The 19312-nt window shown below is 46.0% G+C and overlaps 1 protein-coding gene across 3 annotated transcripts in view; it reads left to right on the top strand.

Annotated features, from left to right (window-relative positions):
• The window catches only part of PTK2 (protein tyrosine kinase 2), a 123978-nt gene that overhangs the window by 7865 nt on the left and 96801 nt on the right, over nt 1–19312 (top strand). For all 3 annotated transcript variants that reach the window (XM_033125813.1, XM_033125811.1, XM_033125810.1), the window contains exons 2-3: nt 2843–3009; nt 14763–14850. In XM_033125813.1, coding sequence (XP_032981704.1) covers nt 2843–3009; nt 14763–14850 — 255 coding nt within the window. The remainder of the gene's footprint in view (nt 1–2842; nt 3010–14762; nt 14851–19312) is intronic.

Raw genomic sequence — 19312 nt, 5'->3', positions numbered from 1 at the left:
TGTGCTGCGCTCCTGACATGCTCCTGACACGCTGGACGCACGATGCAGACATTGGCTGCTTGTATTTTCAACCTTAAGGAGAATCCTTGTACTATGACAACTTAATCAGGAAAATTGTGTTTCCAAAGCTTGGGTATGATACAAACAGATAAATGGCGATTTCAGAGTGGCCAACTGTTGTCCTGTTTGCTGCAGGACCAGGTTGTCATGACCTGCAAAACCAGGATGAGAAACTTTAATTTAGCCACCGTTAGAGGCATATCGTACCCCAGGCCTGTTAGCTCCCTAGAGACAGCCAATTTTCTAACTGTGTGTGTGCCCGAAATAATATATGCATGCACGTGTGTTTGTGTGTGTGTGTGATTTCCATAAAGTACTGTTTGTCCAGTATGTGTGCCTCACTAAATAGTTCTCAAAGTTACTTGTTCAGTTACCCAGAACCAGCTATTTGGTTCTCAGAATTATTTAAGTTACTGAATATATGTTTTCAGCATCAAATATTTACGTCCCTTGTATAGTCATAATTTTGGCTGCTATTCATCCACACTGAGTCAGAGATGAAATTTACAAGGGTACTAGAGGATGAGAAATAGGACAGAACACAATATGGAGACAGAATGAAAACGCAAAATAGGAAATAAAAGGTGTCTGTGTGTTACTGCTTTAAACTTAGTGGAGAGTAAAAGTTGTGGCCTTGTTTAGTCACGAGGTGCCACAGTACAGGAATGCTTCATTATGTGAGCCCAAAGCTGAAATTGTTCTGGGTGTCTTTGGACAGTATGATCAAATGAACTGACTAAAATTCTACCTGTTCCATAAAACCCCAAGACTGGGAACCCGCTTTCTCCTCAAAGCACCACAGTTCTGGACTGAGCCTCTCTCGTCAGCACTGCTTCTCTGCAGATGGCTCCTGGGCAGCCCCTTGAGGTCAGAGGACAGGACAGTAACCTTTGCGAAGGGTCGTGGGGAGGGGGGCACCCAGAAACGTGGCGTTTTTCCTGGGGTGTTGATGGCCAATGCAAGCGTCAGGATGGTGTGTGCCCTGCATTTACACACTGCTCCTGGGCGTGGAAGGACAGACAGGTGCGCTGGGACAGACAGATACAGACGTGAGGTGTAGCTGTAACAGGAGAAAGGTCGCTCTGGAATCGACAGTGCCAGTGAGCTGTTGTGCAATAAGGAGATGACCTGTGCTTCAGCGAGGGTGACGGCTTGGTGTGCACTCGGAGTGAGCTGGCAGAGCTGAGACACGGACACAAAGGCACTTTTGTGGGGCTTTGAAAGAGGCGCCAGCTCCCGTCCTTTGCAGCTCAAGGCTTGTGTGTTGGCAAGGAGCAGCTGCAGAAGGCGCGAGGAGAGAACTGCTAGCAAAAGACGTGCCTTCCCTGAGGCACATCTCCCACCCCAGAGCGCAAGATTCGAAGATGAGCTCAGGCTGGATGTCCGCGCCCGCTGGCCCCTCGGCTGGGCGCCCTCGCTCGGCACAGCCTGCACTGTCCGTGGTGGCCCTGTCAGAAGTTCCTGGCTTTGAATCCAAAAGCCAGAAAGGACGTTTTATGCCTATCTCGGTTCCACCCACCTTTCCTGTCCCGTGAGAATTCCTCTTTATAAAGCTATCTTTGACTCTTCCCTCCTGGTCCTATGTTCGCGGATGCCGTGTTTACTCCCTCCTCCCGTCCTCCCTCTGCCAGTCTCCTGGGCTTGATACAGACCTTGTCCCCGGGCCTGAGCCGGCGGAGAGGGAGGTCGGCCACGTGCAGGTACTAGGAGCGCAGCGCACGACTTGCCGTCCGTGCGATGCACTGGGTGCCGGTCGGTTTCTGTGTATAGTACGTGCTGTTATTGATCTGTTCTTCTGGGAGGGCTGGGGCATCGTTAACTGTGTTACCAGCAACATCATGCTGTGAAAAGGAAGTATGTACAGTGTGTGCAGGAACTTGTAAGATGTGTCATACGTTTGAAGTTATATGATAGCCTCAGTGAATTGCTCATTTTAAAAAACACATGATGATTTCTTTAGTAGACATTTTCATGTTAATAATCAGCATCATTAAAACAACTTATTAATGACCTGAGAAGTTGAGAAGATTGTGGGGCGAGATCAGCACACCGTGTAAGGGCAGAGGGTGGTTTCCATCGTATTTCCAAGTGAGTCCCCTGTGCGCCCATTTACAGACACACGTACGGAGCTTCCACACCTGTGCGGGTGCAGGGCCAGAATCAGATGTGCACTCCCTCCAGGGAGCCTTCCCTTCAGAGATTACCTTCACCTCAGGGGCCACATACGTTGGAAGCATCAGATTTGGGGGCTGTTTTAGATTGCTCTGTATTCATGTGCAGAGAGCAGACAGATTGGTTAGGCCCAACTTCGAATAACTTATCCTACATCATCCAAATTATCAGAAACATGGCCTTCATTGTATGTTCCTAAATGTGTGCTTTTTAAAAAGTGGTTTTAGTTGCAGCCAAGTCTCGAACAATACACTGTCCTTGGTTTAGAGAGTGTGGCCCCCTCCTTGGGTCTGGTCCTCAGCAGGTGATGCCCGAAGGGTGGGAAGTTTGGGGGACTGTTCAAAGGGGGAGCTGCAGAAATGTCTTTTACGTTTCCATGCCTTGTTTATCAATCAAGAAAAGGGAAGAGCCACCTTTTGTGTTTTAACTTTGCCTTGTTCATAAAAATACTATTTGAGAAAAAAGATTCCTCAGTAAAATGATGTGATTTATTTAACTTATACTCGTTTACCAAAGATTTCTGATAATTAACGAAAAGAAATGAACGTTGCATTAATTTCAGCATGCAGTTTTTGTTTATAACAGTCGTTTTTGTGGGGGTGTGTTTTAGGGCATCATTCAGAAGATAGTGGACAGCCACAGAGTAAAGCACGTGGCCTGCTATGGATTCCGCCTCAGTCACCTGCGGTCAGAGGAGGTTCACTGGCTCCATTTGGATATGGGTGTCTCCAATGTGAGGGAGAAGTATGAACTTGCACACCCCCCAGAAGAGTGGAAGTAAGATCACAAACCTACTTTGGTGTCGCTCACACTTGATTCGTTTTGTGTATTAAATCACGCACACGAGGATGAATGTCTGTGCTGCATTTTCACCCTGATTGTCCTACGACCTCCATGTCCAGCTGGTCGGTAACCCTTAACCGTGGGGTCTGCCTTTCTCTTCTGCACTTCCTCTGAGTCTGTCCTTGGGGCACCTTTGACTTTTGAGTGCTTGAGCCTTCTAGCCACGCTTCCTTGCCGATGCCACTTTGTTTCACCCTCTGCTCTCAGAATGCCAGGCTTGATTCTTGGCCTTTCTGTTCTGTGGCATCCTTTTGTGCGGCAGGACTTGATCTGCCCCCAGGAGACCACGCCTGATTGTCTTACTATGGGCCTCATAGCTTGCTTTACTGTGTCCAGGGGGTATGTTTGGCATTCACGTGTGACATTAAATTAGGAGGTGATCTAGTGATTCCTGCTGACCTTAAGGAAACGGAAATGATTCACGGTCAATTAAAAGACTTCCCGACAATTGTCCTTTCTCTGGGTCTCTCCTAATAATTTGTTTCACTATTACGTAAACTGACATGCTAGTTGGAAATCGTACATCTAAAACACTTACATCGGAGTGAAGTATAACTTGTAAAAACGGGGTTCTCGTGTTGATCAGTAAGGCTGCAGGAATGAAAGGGATGGTGGACTGAAGAGGGCGTCAGGTGGCGGCGGCTTCAGTCCAGGCACCCACGTTTGTCCCTTAGAATAGACATTTTCAAAGAAAAACTAGCATGTTTAGGTTCTTCAGTCTCTAGTTGAATAAAATCTTATGCCGGCTACAGAATTTAGCAAAGAAATATAATTGTACTTTCAGATTTATCAAATAACTGAAACCGAGTGAATTCCGTGATGATACAGTTTGCTTGGATAGCAGCAATGGCTAGTGAAGATTTGACCTCCAACGGTTTTGTCAGTTAATCGAATAAATGTTGAACAATGAGGACACTTCCAAGTTATCTGACACGGTTCTGCTACCCTCCTATTCATGGGAACACGTCAGAGCTGCAGTTCATCGTATTGATATTCCTAGTGCTCTGCAAATGTTGCTTGGGTGTAAATCTCTGAGTATGTGAGCTTTGTTTTTGTTTTTTCAGCCCGTTTATGTTACTTTATTTCAAGTAAAGATGAATAGGTACTACTTTCTCTGATGGAGCCTGAATTCTCAAAAGTAAGGAAACCTTGAACTGGGGTGGGTAGAGCGTCCCACAGGCCGACCTGCTCAGGTGAAGGGCGGGAGTGGAGCTGAGGATGCAGACATTTAGGCCGTCACCATGGAGTGGCTGCTGAGAGTCAGGTGCTGGGCCAGCTCCATGGTTGTTATCATGTGTAGGTTTGTCATTTTTACAATGTCTATTTCATTTCGTTCTCCCAAAACCTTATGAGGTGTAAAGACTATTGTTATCCCTATTTTACTGATGAAAACAGACACGACAAAATGGATTTAAGTTGTATTGCCATGGGTGGTTTGGGACACAGCTTCGACTTGAATTTAGCATGTTTGTAAAATCAACATGCCTTTCTCAGGAGGAATAATGTAATCTTAGGCTTATAAGATTAGTGAAGGCTGTGTGGAGAGTGGGTGGGGTAATGAAAGAGACTGTGAGCTACAGTGGATATCATTGTAGTGTTTTCAAGGGTGTGAAGGGTCATTACTGATTATTTCAAATATTTAAGAGGAGAGGGAATTTCAAGTGTCACTAATGAAGAGGAGACTATGAAAAATAACCAAGCAGATTTGGGAAAGAACCAAACAGAAGTTCTAGAAATCATTAGACAGCTAAAACAGCAGATTAGGTATAGCTGAAAAGTTAGTAAACAGGAACGTGGATCCAATAAAACGTGCCCAAAGCATGGCACAGAGAGATGAGCAAATGGGAAGTAGGAGCGCAAGTTTATGTAACAGGAAGAATGAGAAGACCAACCCATTTCTGCTAGGAACTCTAGAAGAAGAGAAGAAGAAGAATGAAGAGGAGGAAATAGTCCAGAGATAATGGCTGAGAATTTTCTAGAATCCATGAATGGCACATGCCTCCTTAAATATAGGGTTAACATAAGATCCCAAACAAGGTAATAAAACTAAGTCCACACTTTGGGAGAATATAGTAAAATAGCATTGTATAAAAGAAAAAGATGATGTTAAAAGCAACCAGAGAAAAATTCAGATTTCTTTCTCCAAGAAAATAGTGGACTAATATTCAAGGTGGTGAGAATGAGTAACTGGCAACGTGTAATAGTCTGCCCAGGGACTTGGTGACACAGAAATATTTTCCTTAGAGAGTTTACTGCCACAGGAATCCCCTACAAACATTTTTCCTTCTGGAAAAAGGAGAATGATTTCTGACGGAGGGTTTCATTTGCAAGAAGGAATGCTAGCAAAAAAATTGGGTAGATCTAAATAAACATTGGCTCTAAAAACAGAAATAATGATAAGAACTGACTTTTTTATATTAAAAAAGTAGCACTCAGATACTGAATGTGTGTCAAAAGAGAGGTGGTCAGAACTAAAGTTCTGTCAGCAAAGCTTTAAAATTCTATGTTAGGGTAAAGCTAACGCATTAGGGACAGATTTGACAGCTTAAACAGTAGGCAGGTAAGTAGGTGTTAGAGAAATGCAGCAACCAAAAGAAGGAAAGAAATGGAGGAAAAGAAAGCATGGGGAAACAGGATAAATAGGAATCACAAATAAGATTTTAGAAATACATGCAAGTATACTAACCAGAAATGATCAGAGGTGATTAGTGTGTGATTAAAAAATACATTCCAGCTATCTGCTATTTGTAAGAGCTATCTAAAACAGTGACGGGCAAACATCTTTCTTTGACTTACAGGGAGAATATATTTTACCTTTAGATCCAGTACACATGTAGATGTGTGTGTATCTTAGAACTATTTATATGGAATGGATCTATATATATCCCACAAAACCATACTTAATCTTACTATTTACACTAAAGTCTAAGGTTTTTCTCTTCAGTGTCATTCTATTCTGTTCAACTTCATTTAGGTAGTTGGTAGGTAGGTAGTAGGGGGGTGGGTAGATAGAGGGACAGACAGACAAAAGAATTTCCCTACCCATAATGGGGTGGTGGAGGTGGATTGGTATTGCTCTATTAATATCCTATGAAAAAAGTTTAAAGGCAGAAAAGCCTTATTAGGGATATAGAGCACACTAATAATAAAATTCTAATTTCACCAAGAATTTCGTAAGTATAGAAATAGCTATAATGCCTAAACTTGTAAATTCCTAAAGACATTTCTCAAAATGTATAAAGCAAAAATATTAATAACAGAATATAGCTTACCTCCTAATACTTAAAACAGAAGGAGCACAATAGTAAGGAAACAGTTTTCAGATTATGTGTTTATTCTTTCTAATGTGGAAACACAGGGCTGTGCACGTAACAGTGCATTAATCAGTTTAAAACACATAAATAACTCATGGCTCAACGTACAAAACCCAGCTTGCGGAGCGTGTGGCTTGAATGTTTTGCTCTAAACCCCCAACGGGCTCTCTGTCGTCCTGCAGGCCCCCGGCTGTCGCTCCCTCTCTCTAAGTACTTTCTTCACTCAGCCTCCGGGATCCCAGACTGTCCTGGTGAAGGTTTTCCTCCTGTGTTGCCGATCGTTCAGTCTCTGCTTAGCCTGTAAGTTTGGGGCTGCTCTAGGGACGCTTTTCCCTCATTCCACTCTCTGGAGACCTGCCTTTGTCACTGAATTCACCCTGTACGTGGCTGACACAGGGAACCATAAACAAGTGTGGCAATAACCCAGGCAGAAGGCATTCCAGGTGAAGGACTGGAAAGTAGCTGCAGACTGAGAAGCGGCTGTCCAGGGATGTGTTTCCAAGGCGGAGCTCGCGGGGTGTGCTGCTGGGTTTTAAAATGTAAGCATCCGCTGAAGTGTGTGCCTCATTCATCGCAGCCGGAGCCAGCCCCAGGGTCTGATCCTCTCTCAGCGCTCGTCTCCTCCTGAAGTCCCCCTCCTCCCTTTGGAATGGCCGTTTTCTATTTTCTCAGATACTCGGGTTTGGACTCGATTTGATGGCGTCTTCTCTCCTGCCGGCTCCCTTGCTGGTTGAAGAGCCCTCCACCTCATTTCTCTTTCTGCCTTTATCTTTCAGAACTTTTCACTTGCCCCACTAGCCACTCTGGCTCTCTCCCTGGTTCTTGAACAAGCCAAGTGCACCACTCCCTGGGGCCTTTGAGCTTGCTGTGACTGCCGACTATGCTCTTGTGCCATGTCCAGCGTGGCTGGGACTCCCTCCATCGAGGGCAGGTGCTCCCCTGGGGCCTCCCCGTGGCTGGCTCCACCCACTCTGTCTGTGGACCCCACTGCCTCCTGGTACCTCTTCCTCCTTAGGGCCCTTGTCTCTGTCGCTGCTCTGGTCCTGGGTCTAGTTCTACCTGGTACTAGGAGGTACTCAATAAAAAAACTAGTGAAAATTGAATCCGTGATAATGAAGTTGTAAAGTAAAGCATGAGGCAGAATAATACGAAGGTGTACGACTTGTATTGAAGTAGGAACCGAACAGGACTAGTTTATGTTAGTGAGACTGTTTCCACATTTACACACGCTTATCCGTGGCAGACATGCTAAGCACTTGATTTCCAAAATGAATTCATATCACGAGAGTCTTCTCAAGGAGGTGTTCTCCTTTTGCCATTTCAGGAGAAAGCTGAGGCTCAGAGACATGTGATAACTTTCCCAAGATCATGCAGCTGACGTGGTGGCAGAGTGGACACTGAGTCCAGATGTTCAGCTCTTCCTTCTCTGCTCCTGTGTTAGATTTGTAACTACAAGAAAGAGAGCATTCTATGATTTGTTTTCTCAGGCCCGCAGACATGTCTCTCAGTTCATAGGTGGGCCCGTGAGGGCGTCTGCAGTTCTGCTTTAATTCTGAGAAGTAAGATCTCCATGTCCAGAGGGAAGAGCCCCACTCAGAGAAGAACTGGATTTCAGTTTCCATGCCGTGAGGCTGGAGCATTTTTTATGTGGAAGATGTTTTACGCCGTCTGCTGTAGGATCGGGCATATTATTAAATAAGCCCGAGACGCAAACTCGTGCCCTTGAGTATTCTGTTCTTCAGATGCCTCAGTAAGCGGGCTCGCAGCACATGTTTGCTCCCACCTGCCTCAGGCAGGATGGCCTGACCGATGGCCAGGACATGTCACTGGGGACAGGAAGGTTGGTTTGATAAATAACTATTCTTGTAGGGAGAAGAACAACAAAATTAGATCCTACCTCAAACAATACACAGAAATCCACTTGAGATAGATCAAGTTTTTAAAAAGAGACGTTTAATGAAAGATATAGTTGATTGTATCTCTGGCCCTGGAGTAGGAAGATTTTCTTAATACCCCAAAAATGTTCACTGTAAGAGGAAAGAATGGCAAATTTGACTTTATTGAGATTAAGACATTCTGTTTGTCAAAAAATATATTTTTAAAAACACATCTATAAAGTAGAAAACAAGTTGCACCCGGGAGAAGATATTTGCAGTACATGTAATCCACAAAGGCGGTTCCTAGAGTTCTGAACAGTATGAAATCTGCAGCCACTCTGTAATGGGCAAGAGTCACGAAGAGAAAACAAGTTTGGCCAGTATTCCTGGGAAAATACTGTCTGCTTCATTAGTTATCAGGTAGGGAGATGTGGTCCTGTCTGGACCACAGTGAGGTTCTGGGAGGTTCTCTGACAGTGTCAGTAGCTGGAGAAGTTGTGGCTCCAGCAGGGTCTCGCCTGCACTGCTGGGGAGAATGTAAATGGGTAAACGGTTTGGGGAAACAGCGTAGCGTCCCCTTGAAACTGAGCCACACATACCCCACAACCCTGCTGCTCCGCTCCCAGTTCTGTACGAGGCTGCAGATGCAGGGTGTTCATGGACGAACCTGAGACCGTGCTGTCAGCTGGGAGGGCCGTTCCACAGGGCAGATGAACGTACTGTGGGGACGTGCAGCAGTCGGGTGGATATCAGCCATAAAACTGTGCAGAAGTCAGCCCCAGGACGACGTGCTGAGTGGAGAAACACCTGCGCCCCAAATGGAACACTTTAAAATGGTTCATTCTTTGTTATGTGACTTTTCCCTCAATCTTTAAAAAAAAGAGTAAGTTCCAGAAGAGTAACTAGTATGATACAGTTTTATAAAGTAAAAAGCAAAAGAAACCTGAAACTACTGTTGGGAACACACCAGTTGAGTAAGGCAACGTGGAAGATAGAAATAAAGTGTCAGAGGGAAATAGACGGGCCAGAGCCTTTGCAGGGGGGGCAGCCTGCCCCCCCAGCCTCTATGAGGCCCCAAAGCAACTGGGGTGAACCGAGTCCTGAGGCAGAGTTTGAAATCCCTCCCTTAGTGCGGGCACCTCCTGTCCCTGCTTCCTTCCTGGTCTGTCCAGGAGGGAGCGGGAGCGGGAGCTGCCCCCCCCCCCCCCCCCCCCCCCCCCCCCCCCCGTCACTGGGTTCCTGGGAGATCCCACTTAAGTAGGTGCTGTTGTTTGGTAGGATCAGTCAGCCAAAAACGTTTCAGTTGCAGAACCATGCTGAGTTTACAGAGCTGCACAGCTTTGAGAGATTGCCATCAAACATATTTAAATGTAAAAGTTTTGCATGTACTTTGATAATTAAACTCCGCTTGACTGACTTTTGATAACTAAATTTCAGTTCTCTGGGATCACCTGCATGGAATGTTCTGTTTGGCTTCTGAGTGGGTTAGTCAGTTATAAATAGACTGTAAGAGATTTTGGGGAAACGCCAGCCCTTTCAGATGTTGAATCTGGGCTTTGAGGTCCAGGTAAGAGAAGGCTCTCTTGGCTTTGAGAAAGTGTTGTGGGGCTTTTGCAGAGCCCCACTTGAAACAGAAAGCCCTTTTCATTGTTATCAAGATGTGGGTCACGTTCCCTGCTGAGCGCTGCTCTGTTCCCGCTCTTCAGCAGCTCCTCACTCTGGAGAGCGCGCTCCTCTGCCAGACCTTTGCAGGAGAAAAAATCTTTTATCTAGAGGAAAGGTGTCCTTTTTCACAGATGACAAAAGAAAATGAACACTGATAGTTTAGGAAGTTTTGGGTTGTATTTTGATACAGTTTTTATGTTATCTTGAAGTGACATTCCATATGCATTTACCTTAAGTTGAAAAGCCAGTCTTTCATTCCAGTACAGAATTCAGCAAGAGATCTTAAAAGGATTTCAAGCGGTAAGGCAGCAATTAGAGGAACAGTCTGGCAAGTTTGGAAGTGGCACCTTTGAAAAGTAGGATGGACTTCTACGTTGGCTGATTTATTAATTAGACATTAATCAGATGGTTCTGCAGCAGACACTGACAGCCCAAAGATAAGTAAGTTTCCAGTCGTCTCTGGCTGTACAACAGGTATTTACTGGCCAAGCTGGTTTACAACGGGTTCTGGTGGGTTTGTTGCCACAGCTGCAGAACAATCAGTCTCACGTGTGAGAGTTTTTAAAATTCTCAGTGTATATCCAAAGTTGCAAAAATAGTAGCCTCCCTAAATGTTAAAATCTCACGGAAACATAGTACATTATTGAAACCAAGAAATTCACACGGATGCAGTGCTAACTCATCTGTAGACACACCCCAGATTTCCCAGTTGTCCAGCAGCGTCCCCTCTGGTCCACGGTCCACGTCAGAATCCCACGTCGCCTCTCAAAACTGTCACGTTTCCTTACGTCTTCTCTGGTCTGGGACGGCTCCTCATCTGCCTTTGTCCATCATCATCTTGACATTTGGGAAGAATACTGGCTGGTGTTTCCCCCCAGGATTATATTAAGGTTATGCATTCGGGGCAAGAGAGCCGTGGCCAGGACGTTGTACCTTCTCATTCCATTTTATCAGGAAGTCTGTAAGTACACATGACTCCTTCTCCTGGTGGTTTTAACCTGGGTCTTTGGTTAGTGTGGTGGCCAGGTTTCTTCTCTATAAAGTTACTCGTTTCCCTTTGTAAGTAGGAAGCATCTTCTGAGAGAGACAGAGACTGTCCACATATCCAGTTTCTCATTATCTTCCCCCCGGCCCTCCATCTCAGCGTCATTGGTGAGTCTTGCAGCAGTTATACTGTAATTTTTGCCAAATGATGAGTTTCTGTTTCCATCCTTCCTCCTAGGTCTTTCAGTTGGAAGTCTGTTGTAAGAAAGAGCGTCCACACGGCGTGGTTCACGAGGGCCACCTCTTGTTCAGTGAAGTGGCGCTTGGTTCACTTTCCTGGCTCGCTCATGCCCCGTGTCAGGGATAGCACTTCCTTTGTCCAGCTCACCTTTTCAAGAACATGCCGGCTCCTCCCACCATTAGTTGGTTAGCTTGTGGCGGTCTTGGTGCTCAGAGCTGGTGATAGACTGAGGAAGTTAGACGTCAGTGGCATCGATAAGAATGTGTTACTTAGGTGTAGATGCAAAGGTGTGATTTCATGTTGGGCATGTTACATTTAGCTGCTGTTCAAACACTCATGGAGGGCCCATGGCAGAGAAGTGGAAATGTCCCCGCAGGTAGCCAGGCTCTCAGAATAGTAACCAAGGGGAAGGAAAACGGCGCGTTTCCGGAAGAGAAGGCGAGTGGAGATGTCGGTGCTTGTGAGCAGTCAGCTGTGGTTGCTGTGCTGTGGGGCCCAGGCGGGCGACGGGACTGGGCATGAGCCTGGTGACCTTGGGCAAGTTTCAGCAGCGTGTGGGGGGAGCCAGGCCGGACTGCGGGGGTTGACGCAGGGACCAGAATCCTTCCCACGATGGAAAGACCTTGCCTGTCTACACATAAGCAAGACCAGTGTGTGTTCCTATGTTTAAGCCCAGGTGCCTTCTCGTAGTCTCCTTCTGCCTTTGGCACCCTGCATGTTCTTGCTGGAGGGGAATCCCATGTCTGCCTCCTGATCGCCGTGGAACCTGGGGCAAGTCACCGAATTCCCTGAAACGTTCCCCCCACCTGTGAAAATGGGGTGCAGTAGTAACCTGGTTGCTATTTCTCCCCCACAGTACTGCAGTTGCCCCCTGGTCTCCTGCGGCCTCCTTTGGCCCCCATTGTCCGTTCTGCATAGCGTCCCTTGACCATCCGTAGCGTGTGCTTCCTGAGGGGGTCTGCCCTGTGCATGCTGCTCCAGGGGCTCCTTTCTCACAGTCACAACCTGCAGGTCCCACGTGATCTCCCGCTCTCTGAAGCTCTTCCACTCGCTGTCCCCACTCATGGGCTCTGGCCGCACTTGCCTTCACAAGCACCCTGCAACCCCAGGACCGCGACGCATCCTCCTGCATCTGAGCAGAACTCTTCCCTGCACGGAACTCCTGAACTCCCTGCCTCACTTCCTCTAGGTCTCGTTCAGATGCCACTAAATCAGTGTCCTGCCCTGGCTGCCCTGTTTACGGTACTTCCTCATTTCTTACTCCCCTCACCTTGCTGTTGTCTTTGTAGCGTGACCTACGACTCACGGATATCTGTGCTTCTGCTGTCTGACTTCACCACAAAAACACGCGCTTTCTGAGGGCCAACACTGCACCTGTTTTATTCTCTGTGGTGGTCCATGAGGGGTGCTGAAATAAGTATTTGTGGAGTCATCATTCCTGTAATAAACCAACCCAAGAGCCCGTTGGTTTTATGTGCTAGCGTCTGTGCTAGGTGTTTTGCGTTTTATTTCTCCCAACATCCTTGTAAGGAAGTTGAGGCACAGAGAGGTGATGGCCGACGGTGACCGAGGGTGGGGCCAGGATCCAGGCGGGGGTGCTCTTGATCCCAGAGCCCACGTTCTTTCTCCTTCTCCTAGGCTTGTGCCAATGAAAAGAAGTCCTGTGGTTAAAACGCTCGTCCCAGCTCCGGCCATGTACTGAGTCTTGACTAGTGTTCACTAGCTCATCACCACCGCCTTCAGCGTGCTGCATGTTAAGCGCACAGAATGGAGGCAGGCTGCCAAATGTTTGATTTGGGACCTGTTTCCTTACTGTTGCAGTGGGATCGCGGTGATACCCAGAGCCCCCTGCGCCCGGCGTGATCCGGAGCGTGCCGTCTTGGAACTGGGCGCTTACACTTGCTGAGTGGCGTTTCCCAGTCCGCTAGATACGAATAATCACGTCTGTCCTCTGGTGATGCCGAGTCAGAAAAGTAGTGCATATAAAGTGTCTAAGCCCCAAATTCAAAATACACGAGCTCTGTTCTGTTTCTGTAAATAATTGGCCAGGGCAGACTGTCTGCAGTAAGTTGTCGCACTCCTTCTAAAAGTAAGTAAAACAGACCCTCATGGTCTGCAGTTGTGCTTTTCAATGAAATGGACCCCTGGAAATCTCAGCAGAACCTGCATGTGGTAGCTCACACTTTTTTTCACCTTTAACCAAAAGAGTTGTACTGGTTACTTTGTTTGCATTGTTTTCCTTGTGAGCCTATTACATTTTTTAAAAGATCAATTAACAAAATTTTTAGAAAGAGTAGATATCTTTATAATGTATGGGTACACACATATTTTACAAACAAAACACTAAAAGAATTTACTAAAAAGGAAAAGAATAAGTAGGACTACATAAAGATGAAGACCTTTCCTCCTCAAAAGATACATTAAAATAAAATGATTTTAAAAATCATTTTTAAAAGATACCATTAAGAGAGTGAAAGGCAAGCCTCAGAGTGAGAGAGGCCAGTCACAGGGTAAGGAAGGACTCCCGCCCAGAGCACTTAGGAACACCTGCAGGTACCTGGGCGAGTGCGACGAGACAGGCGACTCAACAGTTAGAAGCAGGTCCATTTTAACGCACTTCAGAAAGGACGCTATCCCACACGGCCAGTTAGCATATGAAGCCCCCAGTTTCATTATCCATCAGGGAAGTGCCGGTTAAAACCACCACGTACTGTTGCAATAACTGTCAGAGTAACTAAAACGACAAAGTTAGAAATAACAAGTAGAGCCGGGGGTCTAGAGGAACCAGAACCCCATGTGGCTGGTGGGCGTATAAACTGGAACTTCTTCCTCTTTGGTAATAACAGCTAAAGCTAACGTGCGTATTTGTTACTATCCGGTGGTTCAACTCCTAGTGGCGAGCCAACAGAAACGTGTACATATGTTCACCAAAATACATACATAAAAGTGTTTATAGGGGTAGAGAGAGAGGGGACAAAAACAATGAGAGAGCGTCCTGGTGAAATTCATTTGTTACAGCGGTTCTTGAAGCTTGACTTCCTGGAGCAAATACATTATTTTTAGAGGAAGATAAAGGAGTTATTCCAATAGCCAAAAAGAGGAAAGAACTCAAATGGCCGTCAACAGTAATGTGGATAAATAATTGTGGTGTATCGTACAGTGGAATACTTGCAGCATCGGGCAAACCACAGCTACCGGATCTGGAGGAATCTCACAAGCCTACTGGTGAAGGACAGAAGCCAGGCACCAGAGGGGACAGACATACTGTGTGATTCCCTGCAGACAAAGTGGGCCACAGGGCACCACGACGGTGGTGCTGCCCTCAGGCAGTGGTGGGAAATGACTCAGGGCTGGATGGACTTGCGGCCCCGTCTGGGCTTCTCCTCACGCTTTGTCTGCTTGCAGAATGGTCGGGCTGACAGCACTGGGTGCATGTTTTTGTGCTGAAAAATAAAGCATTTACAGATTAATTGATTATATTTTAACATATTTTTAAAATAATGTTTCCGAGTAATTGGCAGTGTTATACTCACCATCATATTGTAATTGTAGATATGAATTGAGAAAATTCTTTCTAATTGTTCTATTTTGTGCATTACTTTTTAGATATGAATTGAGAATTCGTTATTTGCCAAAAGGATTTCTAAACCAGTTTACTGAAGACAAGCCAACTTTGAATTTCTTCTATCAGCAGGTACAGGAGGGTGGTTTAATATACATATTCCTTTGTCCTTTGAATCCTATTTGTTACATAGTTTTATTTTAGAATTAAACCCAACATTTGGGAGACTATACAATTCTCACTGTATGGCAATGAGAATCTTTTAACTAGTGAGAAATTAAGAACTTCGTGAATTTGTGTGTGCGTGGGCAGATCTCCCCAGATGCTTCTCTTTGTGTAGACGGTAAGTCCTAGGGGACACAGCCGTGGTTCTGCCTTTCATTCAAGTGTCGCCCTAATGCCTGAATATCAACCCATTTGTCAGATGGAGAATTTATTGTTAGACCAACTAACAATAGCTCAATAGCGATTTGTATAATAAAGCCCAAACTGACTCTTTTACACTAAGAGTAGCTTGCTTTTTACCCCTTAAGGTACTAGTTAGGCAATAACTATATGTGGCTTAAGTGAACCAACACAATTTATGACCAAATGTTACTTGTTAGCATTAGTAAAGTGTCCCTCAGAATTGTCTGAGTGTCAAAGAGACATTTGTACGTACAATTTTGCCATTAAATGCACTTGGGAATATGTTGGTTGAATAAAAATATTCACTATCTCCTGTGGGTCAGGAGTGCAGACACGCGTCACGTACTGCGCGTACCTTCCCCTCAGTCCCTCGGTCTGGTGGCGGAGTCCTGGCAACAGCTCCGTTGTGTTCAGTCTGGTGTGTGGGCAGCTGCGTGGCCATGCACAGGAGGGTCTGCTGCCCAGTGGAGCTTTGGAGTCCAGGGGCTCCCCTGACAACTGCCACATGAGGAGCCTCCAGCTTTGTAGATAAGGAAGCGATATCCTTTAGAAAACACCGTGCGTTTGAGTCGGAGCCAGTGTGCTTTGAGAAGCAGCGGGTCAGAGAGGTAGGACAGCACCATGTAAAGAGAGGATTTTGCTTTTCTCCTGCGATTATTGGGAGCATTTAGAGAATTTCATTAGGGAGGGCTTTGATCGGAATGTTTTTTAAATGAGACTACCTGATGTGTTGGCAGGACAGGGATGGATCGGGTTCGTAAAGGGCTGCCAGTAAGTTGGGGGGCGCTGCAGCCACGCAGGCAAGAAATGAGAGTACAGGAGGTGTAGCAGTGGAAGAAAGCAGATTTGGTGAGTGGATTTGCTAGAACTCAAGAGACCGAACTAAGACAGAGCATGAAAATGAAGAAGAGAGACTCCAGTCGCCGTCAGTCTGAGCACCCAGTGTCAGGGAAGAGAAGAGGTGGGTCGGATTCAGGGGGCAGGGGAGAAGGGGGAGCATTTCCCTGTGTGATCTAGATAGCTGGTATTCCTGCTTAGAAGATCCAAGCTGTGGGAGCAGGGAGCCCAGGAAGTGGCCGCCCATTGGGGTTTGTTTTCTTGTCTGGGGGGTAGTCCTACCGACAGTGGAAGGTGTTAGGTAAAGGGCTCGTGGAAAGTTGGGAACGCTTCCAGTAGTGCCGAGTGAGTGGGAGAAGGAGCTACCCGTGGCAGAATGGAGAGCGCAGTCATGCTGCGATGGCAGCCGAGACTGTTGGAAGCCTTCTCGTACTGCAGAGTCGGTTCCGGTTTAGGAGCTGCTTCTCCCCTGTGCGTACGGCTCCTCCTTTAGCACCACGGGGCACTGCAGGTTTCGGGGAAGCAGCTGACGGCAGCGTTCAGTTCACTAACATGTTTATGTTGTGTTTTTCTGTCGTGTAGGTGACCTGTGTCATTATTGGCATAATTTCCTTGAGAAGAGCCAGCCAGGGAGGAAGTCTGTGACTACTTTAGTGACACTGATTTCCAGAATGCCTGATACAGGCCTAAGTAGCTCACAGTTACTCCTTTTTATAATTTCTAGGCTAACCTACAAGTCGGCAACTTTTTGTTCCTCTCCCGCTGTTACTAGGTTGCCCTAGTTTTCCCTTTCGGAGGACCTCGCCCCACTCGTCTGATGAAAGTTAGCACTGCACTTCCTGGGACCCCAGGTTTTCCCCTCCTAACGGGATGTGCTGCAGTCTGTGGCACCCGGATGGCATACCGCACACTGGGTGGCCGGCTGGAGGTCGCTTCCTGGATGCACTCAGTCCCAGATGCGATGACCATTGTGAGATACTGCAGATGCTTCACTCAAAAGTTTTTGACCCATTTTAGAACATCCGGAAAGATATAAGCACACTCTAAAAATAAACTAGAATCTCGTTATAACCCGATACACTGTAGAGCAGGAGACTATAAAAATAAGTTTTGGTGCTAAAGCTAATGTCTCATTCTAAAGCAAGAAAAATATTGTTTTATCGTGAAACTGAATTTTTCCTTTGCCATATGGCATTCCGCTTTCTTTCTCTGAACTTGTGTTTGTTAAATGGATATTTGATTGATAACCTTTTGCAAATAGTGGTGGCCATTCGTGTGAAGAGCTATGTCCATATTTGTGGTCAAGTTGTCATATTAACGAGCTTGTGTAGAAACCATTTGGCACTGTCGAAATATTCAGGAAGCCTGGGCCTGACATGAAGTTTTCTCCTACAAATACTGTTTTCTCCTACAAATATTTAAAATTTTAAATGAGTATGTCCATCCATTGGCTCTTAACATTACATGTAACATAATCAGTGGTTTCTTTGACAAAAAGAGTTTCAGTAGGCAGTTGAAGACGATGCTGAGTCTAGAACCGTAGCTTAACTATATGGTGTAGAATCGATACTTGTCTGTAGAAATATGCATGGTGCTAGGGCATACTTATTTCTTGTTGACCAGTCTTACTTTTGAGTCTAGTTAATGAATTTGTTAGCTGACAGAGTATTCAGAAGAGAGCAAAACAAAACAGTCTCGTGTGGTGGCCAAAGCGTTGAGTTCACATATGGAATAAATTATGGAGTAACTTAGGATTAATGGTTTCTACCAGAGATGTGGGCAGTTTTTATATTAAACCTTAATTCTATTGCAGAGTAAGATGAAAAAACTCACGGATATAAATGCAGTACTTGCCCCCAGCAGGAAGCTCAAATACATCCTATTTTTTAAGTAGGAAGTTGATATCAACATAGAAACAGATCAATTTAGAAAAACAAGACACAGCTTTCAGAGGTGTCCTCTTGGAAGACTTGCAGATTTGCTGGCCCTGGCTTTGACAAACAGTATGATCTGTGACATAAAAGGAGAACGCAATCGAGTGACAGTGGTGACACTGCCCAGGAGAGGCATGTGAAGCCACACGTAGACCCTGGAGATGCCAGGGTGACGTGAGGAGTCCCCACTGGGCACTGATGTGCCTTCAGTAGAGGAAGCCCACACGTGGGCACAGACTGAAGCCTGGGTTGGAGGGTTGGCACATCTGATTTCGGAGTCTGCATTTTAACACTTGCTATGTGACCTTGGATAAGTCAACTTTTCTGATCTTTGTGTGTAAACGGACTATTCAAACCTACCTTGAAGAGCTGTTGTAAACATTATAAATACTATGCAAAACATTCAGCATGGTACCTGGGCTCTTGCAGACGCTCCTTAAATAAGGAATACGTGGTTCCTCTGCTGTCATCTCCACTCTTCTTAGGCTTTTTCTAGTAAGTTGGGATGGGAGTCGTGCCCAGCTCCCAGTGATGCTGTGACGATTAGATGAGTTAGTACCTGTAAGTCTGCCTGACATGGTGCTGAGTATATTTACCTCAAGCAATCAAACACATGCACACACTTCAATGGTCAATAAATTGCCTGTATTTCACAAATGACAGCAATAAATTCCTCTGGGAGTTAGTAGGAGTTGAAAGGCAGTCCAGAAATGTCTTATAAAAGAAATGAACACTGCTCATAAAGGACCGTGAGTCTTGATCCAGCGTCAGGATGTGACCCTGCCCGCGGCTCCAGAGGACAGCTCCTGGTGACAGGTGACAGGGAGCTGTGCTGGGCTGGACTGCACGGGGCGCCCCTGGGGATGGTGCCCGGTCCTCCCGCCAAGGGAAGCTGCCACGGAGGGGCCTGTGGGGGACGGGGGTGCTGAGGGCCTGTTGTGGTGACTTGCTCCGTCTTGGATCAGTGTACTTCCCAGAATACCCCGGGTGCTTGAGACGGTGAGTGGACTTCAGGCCATGGCCACACAGCTCTGAGGGTCAAGAGCAGCAGGTTGTTGCTGCAGGAAAAACAACTCACAGAACTTTACAGTCACATCCACAAAAAGGAGATTCCCCAAAGGGATTGTTCAGTGATCATGTCCCCTCTCTCCAGTTTTGCAACTAACAGGAACTTGGTTTTGATGAATGAAATAAAACAGGTGATTATACTTTCCCACCTGTGAATAGTGTTTCAAAATGACAGTAATTCATCTTGAGGACAATTTTGTAATGATGCAGTTTTCTCAACATGTAATTGACACCCTGCTGGGGTTTCTTTGAAGTCTGCACCAAACCATAGCGCTAAGAGCTAACATCCCCCGCATGTCTAGGTCCGAACAACTGTGCTGCTTCTCTGACGTGTATAAGTCATTCTT

The sequence above is a fragment of the Rhinolophus ferrumequinum genome, chromosome 14, assembly GCF_004115265.2.
Source record: "Rhinolophus ferrumequinum isolate MPI-CBG mRhiFer1 chromosome 14, mRhiFer1_v1.p, whole genome shotgun sequence".
NCBI classification, from domain to species: Eukaryota; Metazoa; Chordata; class Mammalia; order Chiroptera; family Rhinolophidae; genus Rhinolophus; species Rhinolophus ferrumequinum.
The sequence above is the reverse complement of the archived record's forward strand: the minus strand, read 5'-3'. Positions and strand labels throughout refer to the sequence as shown.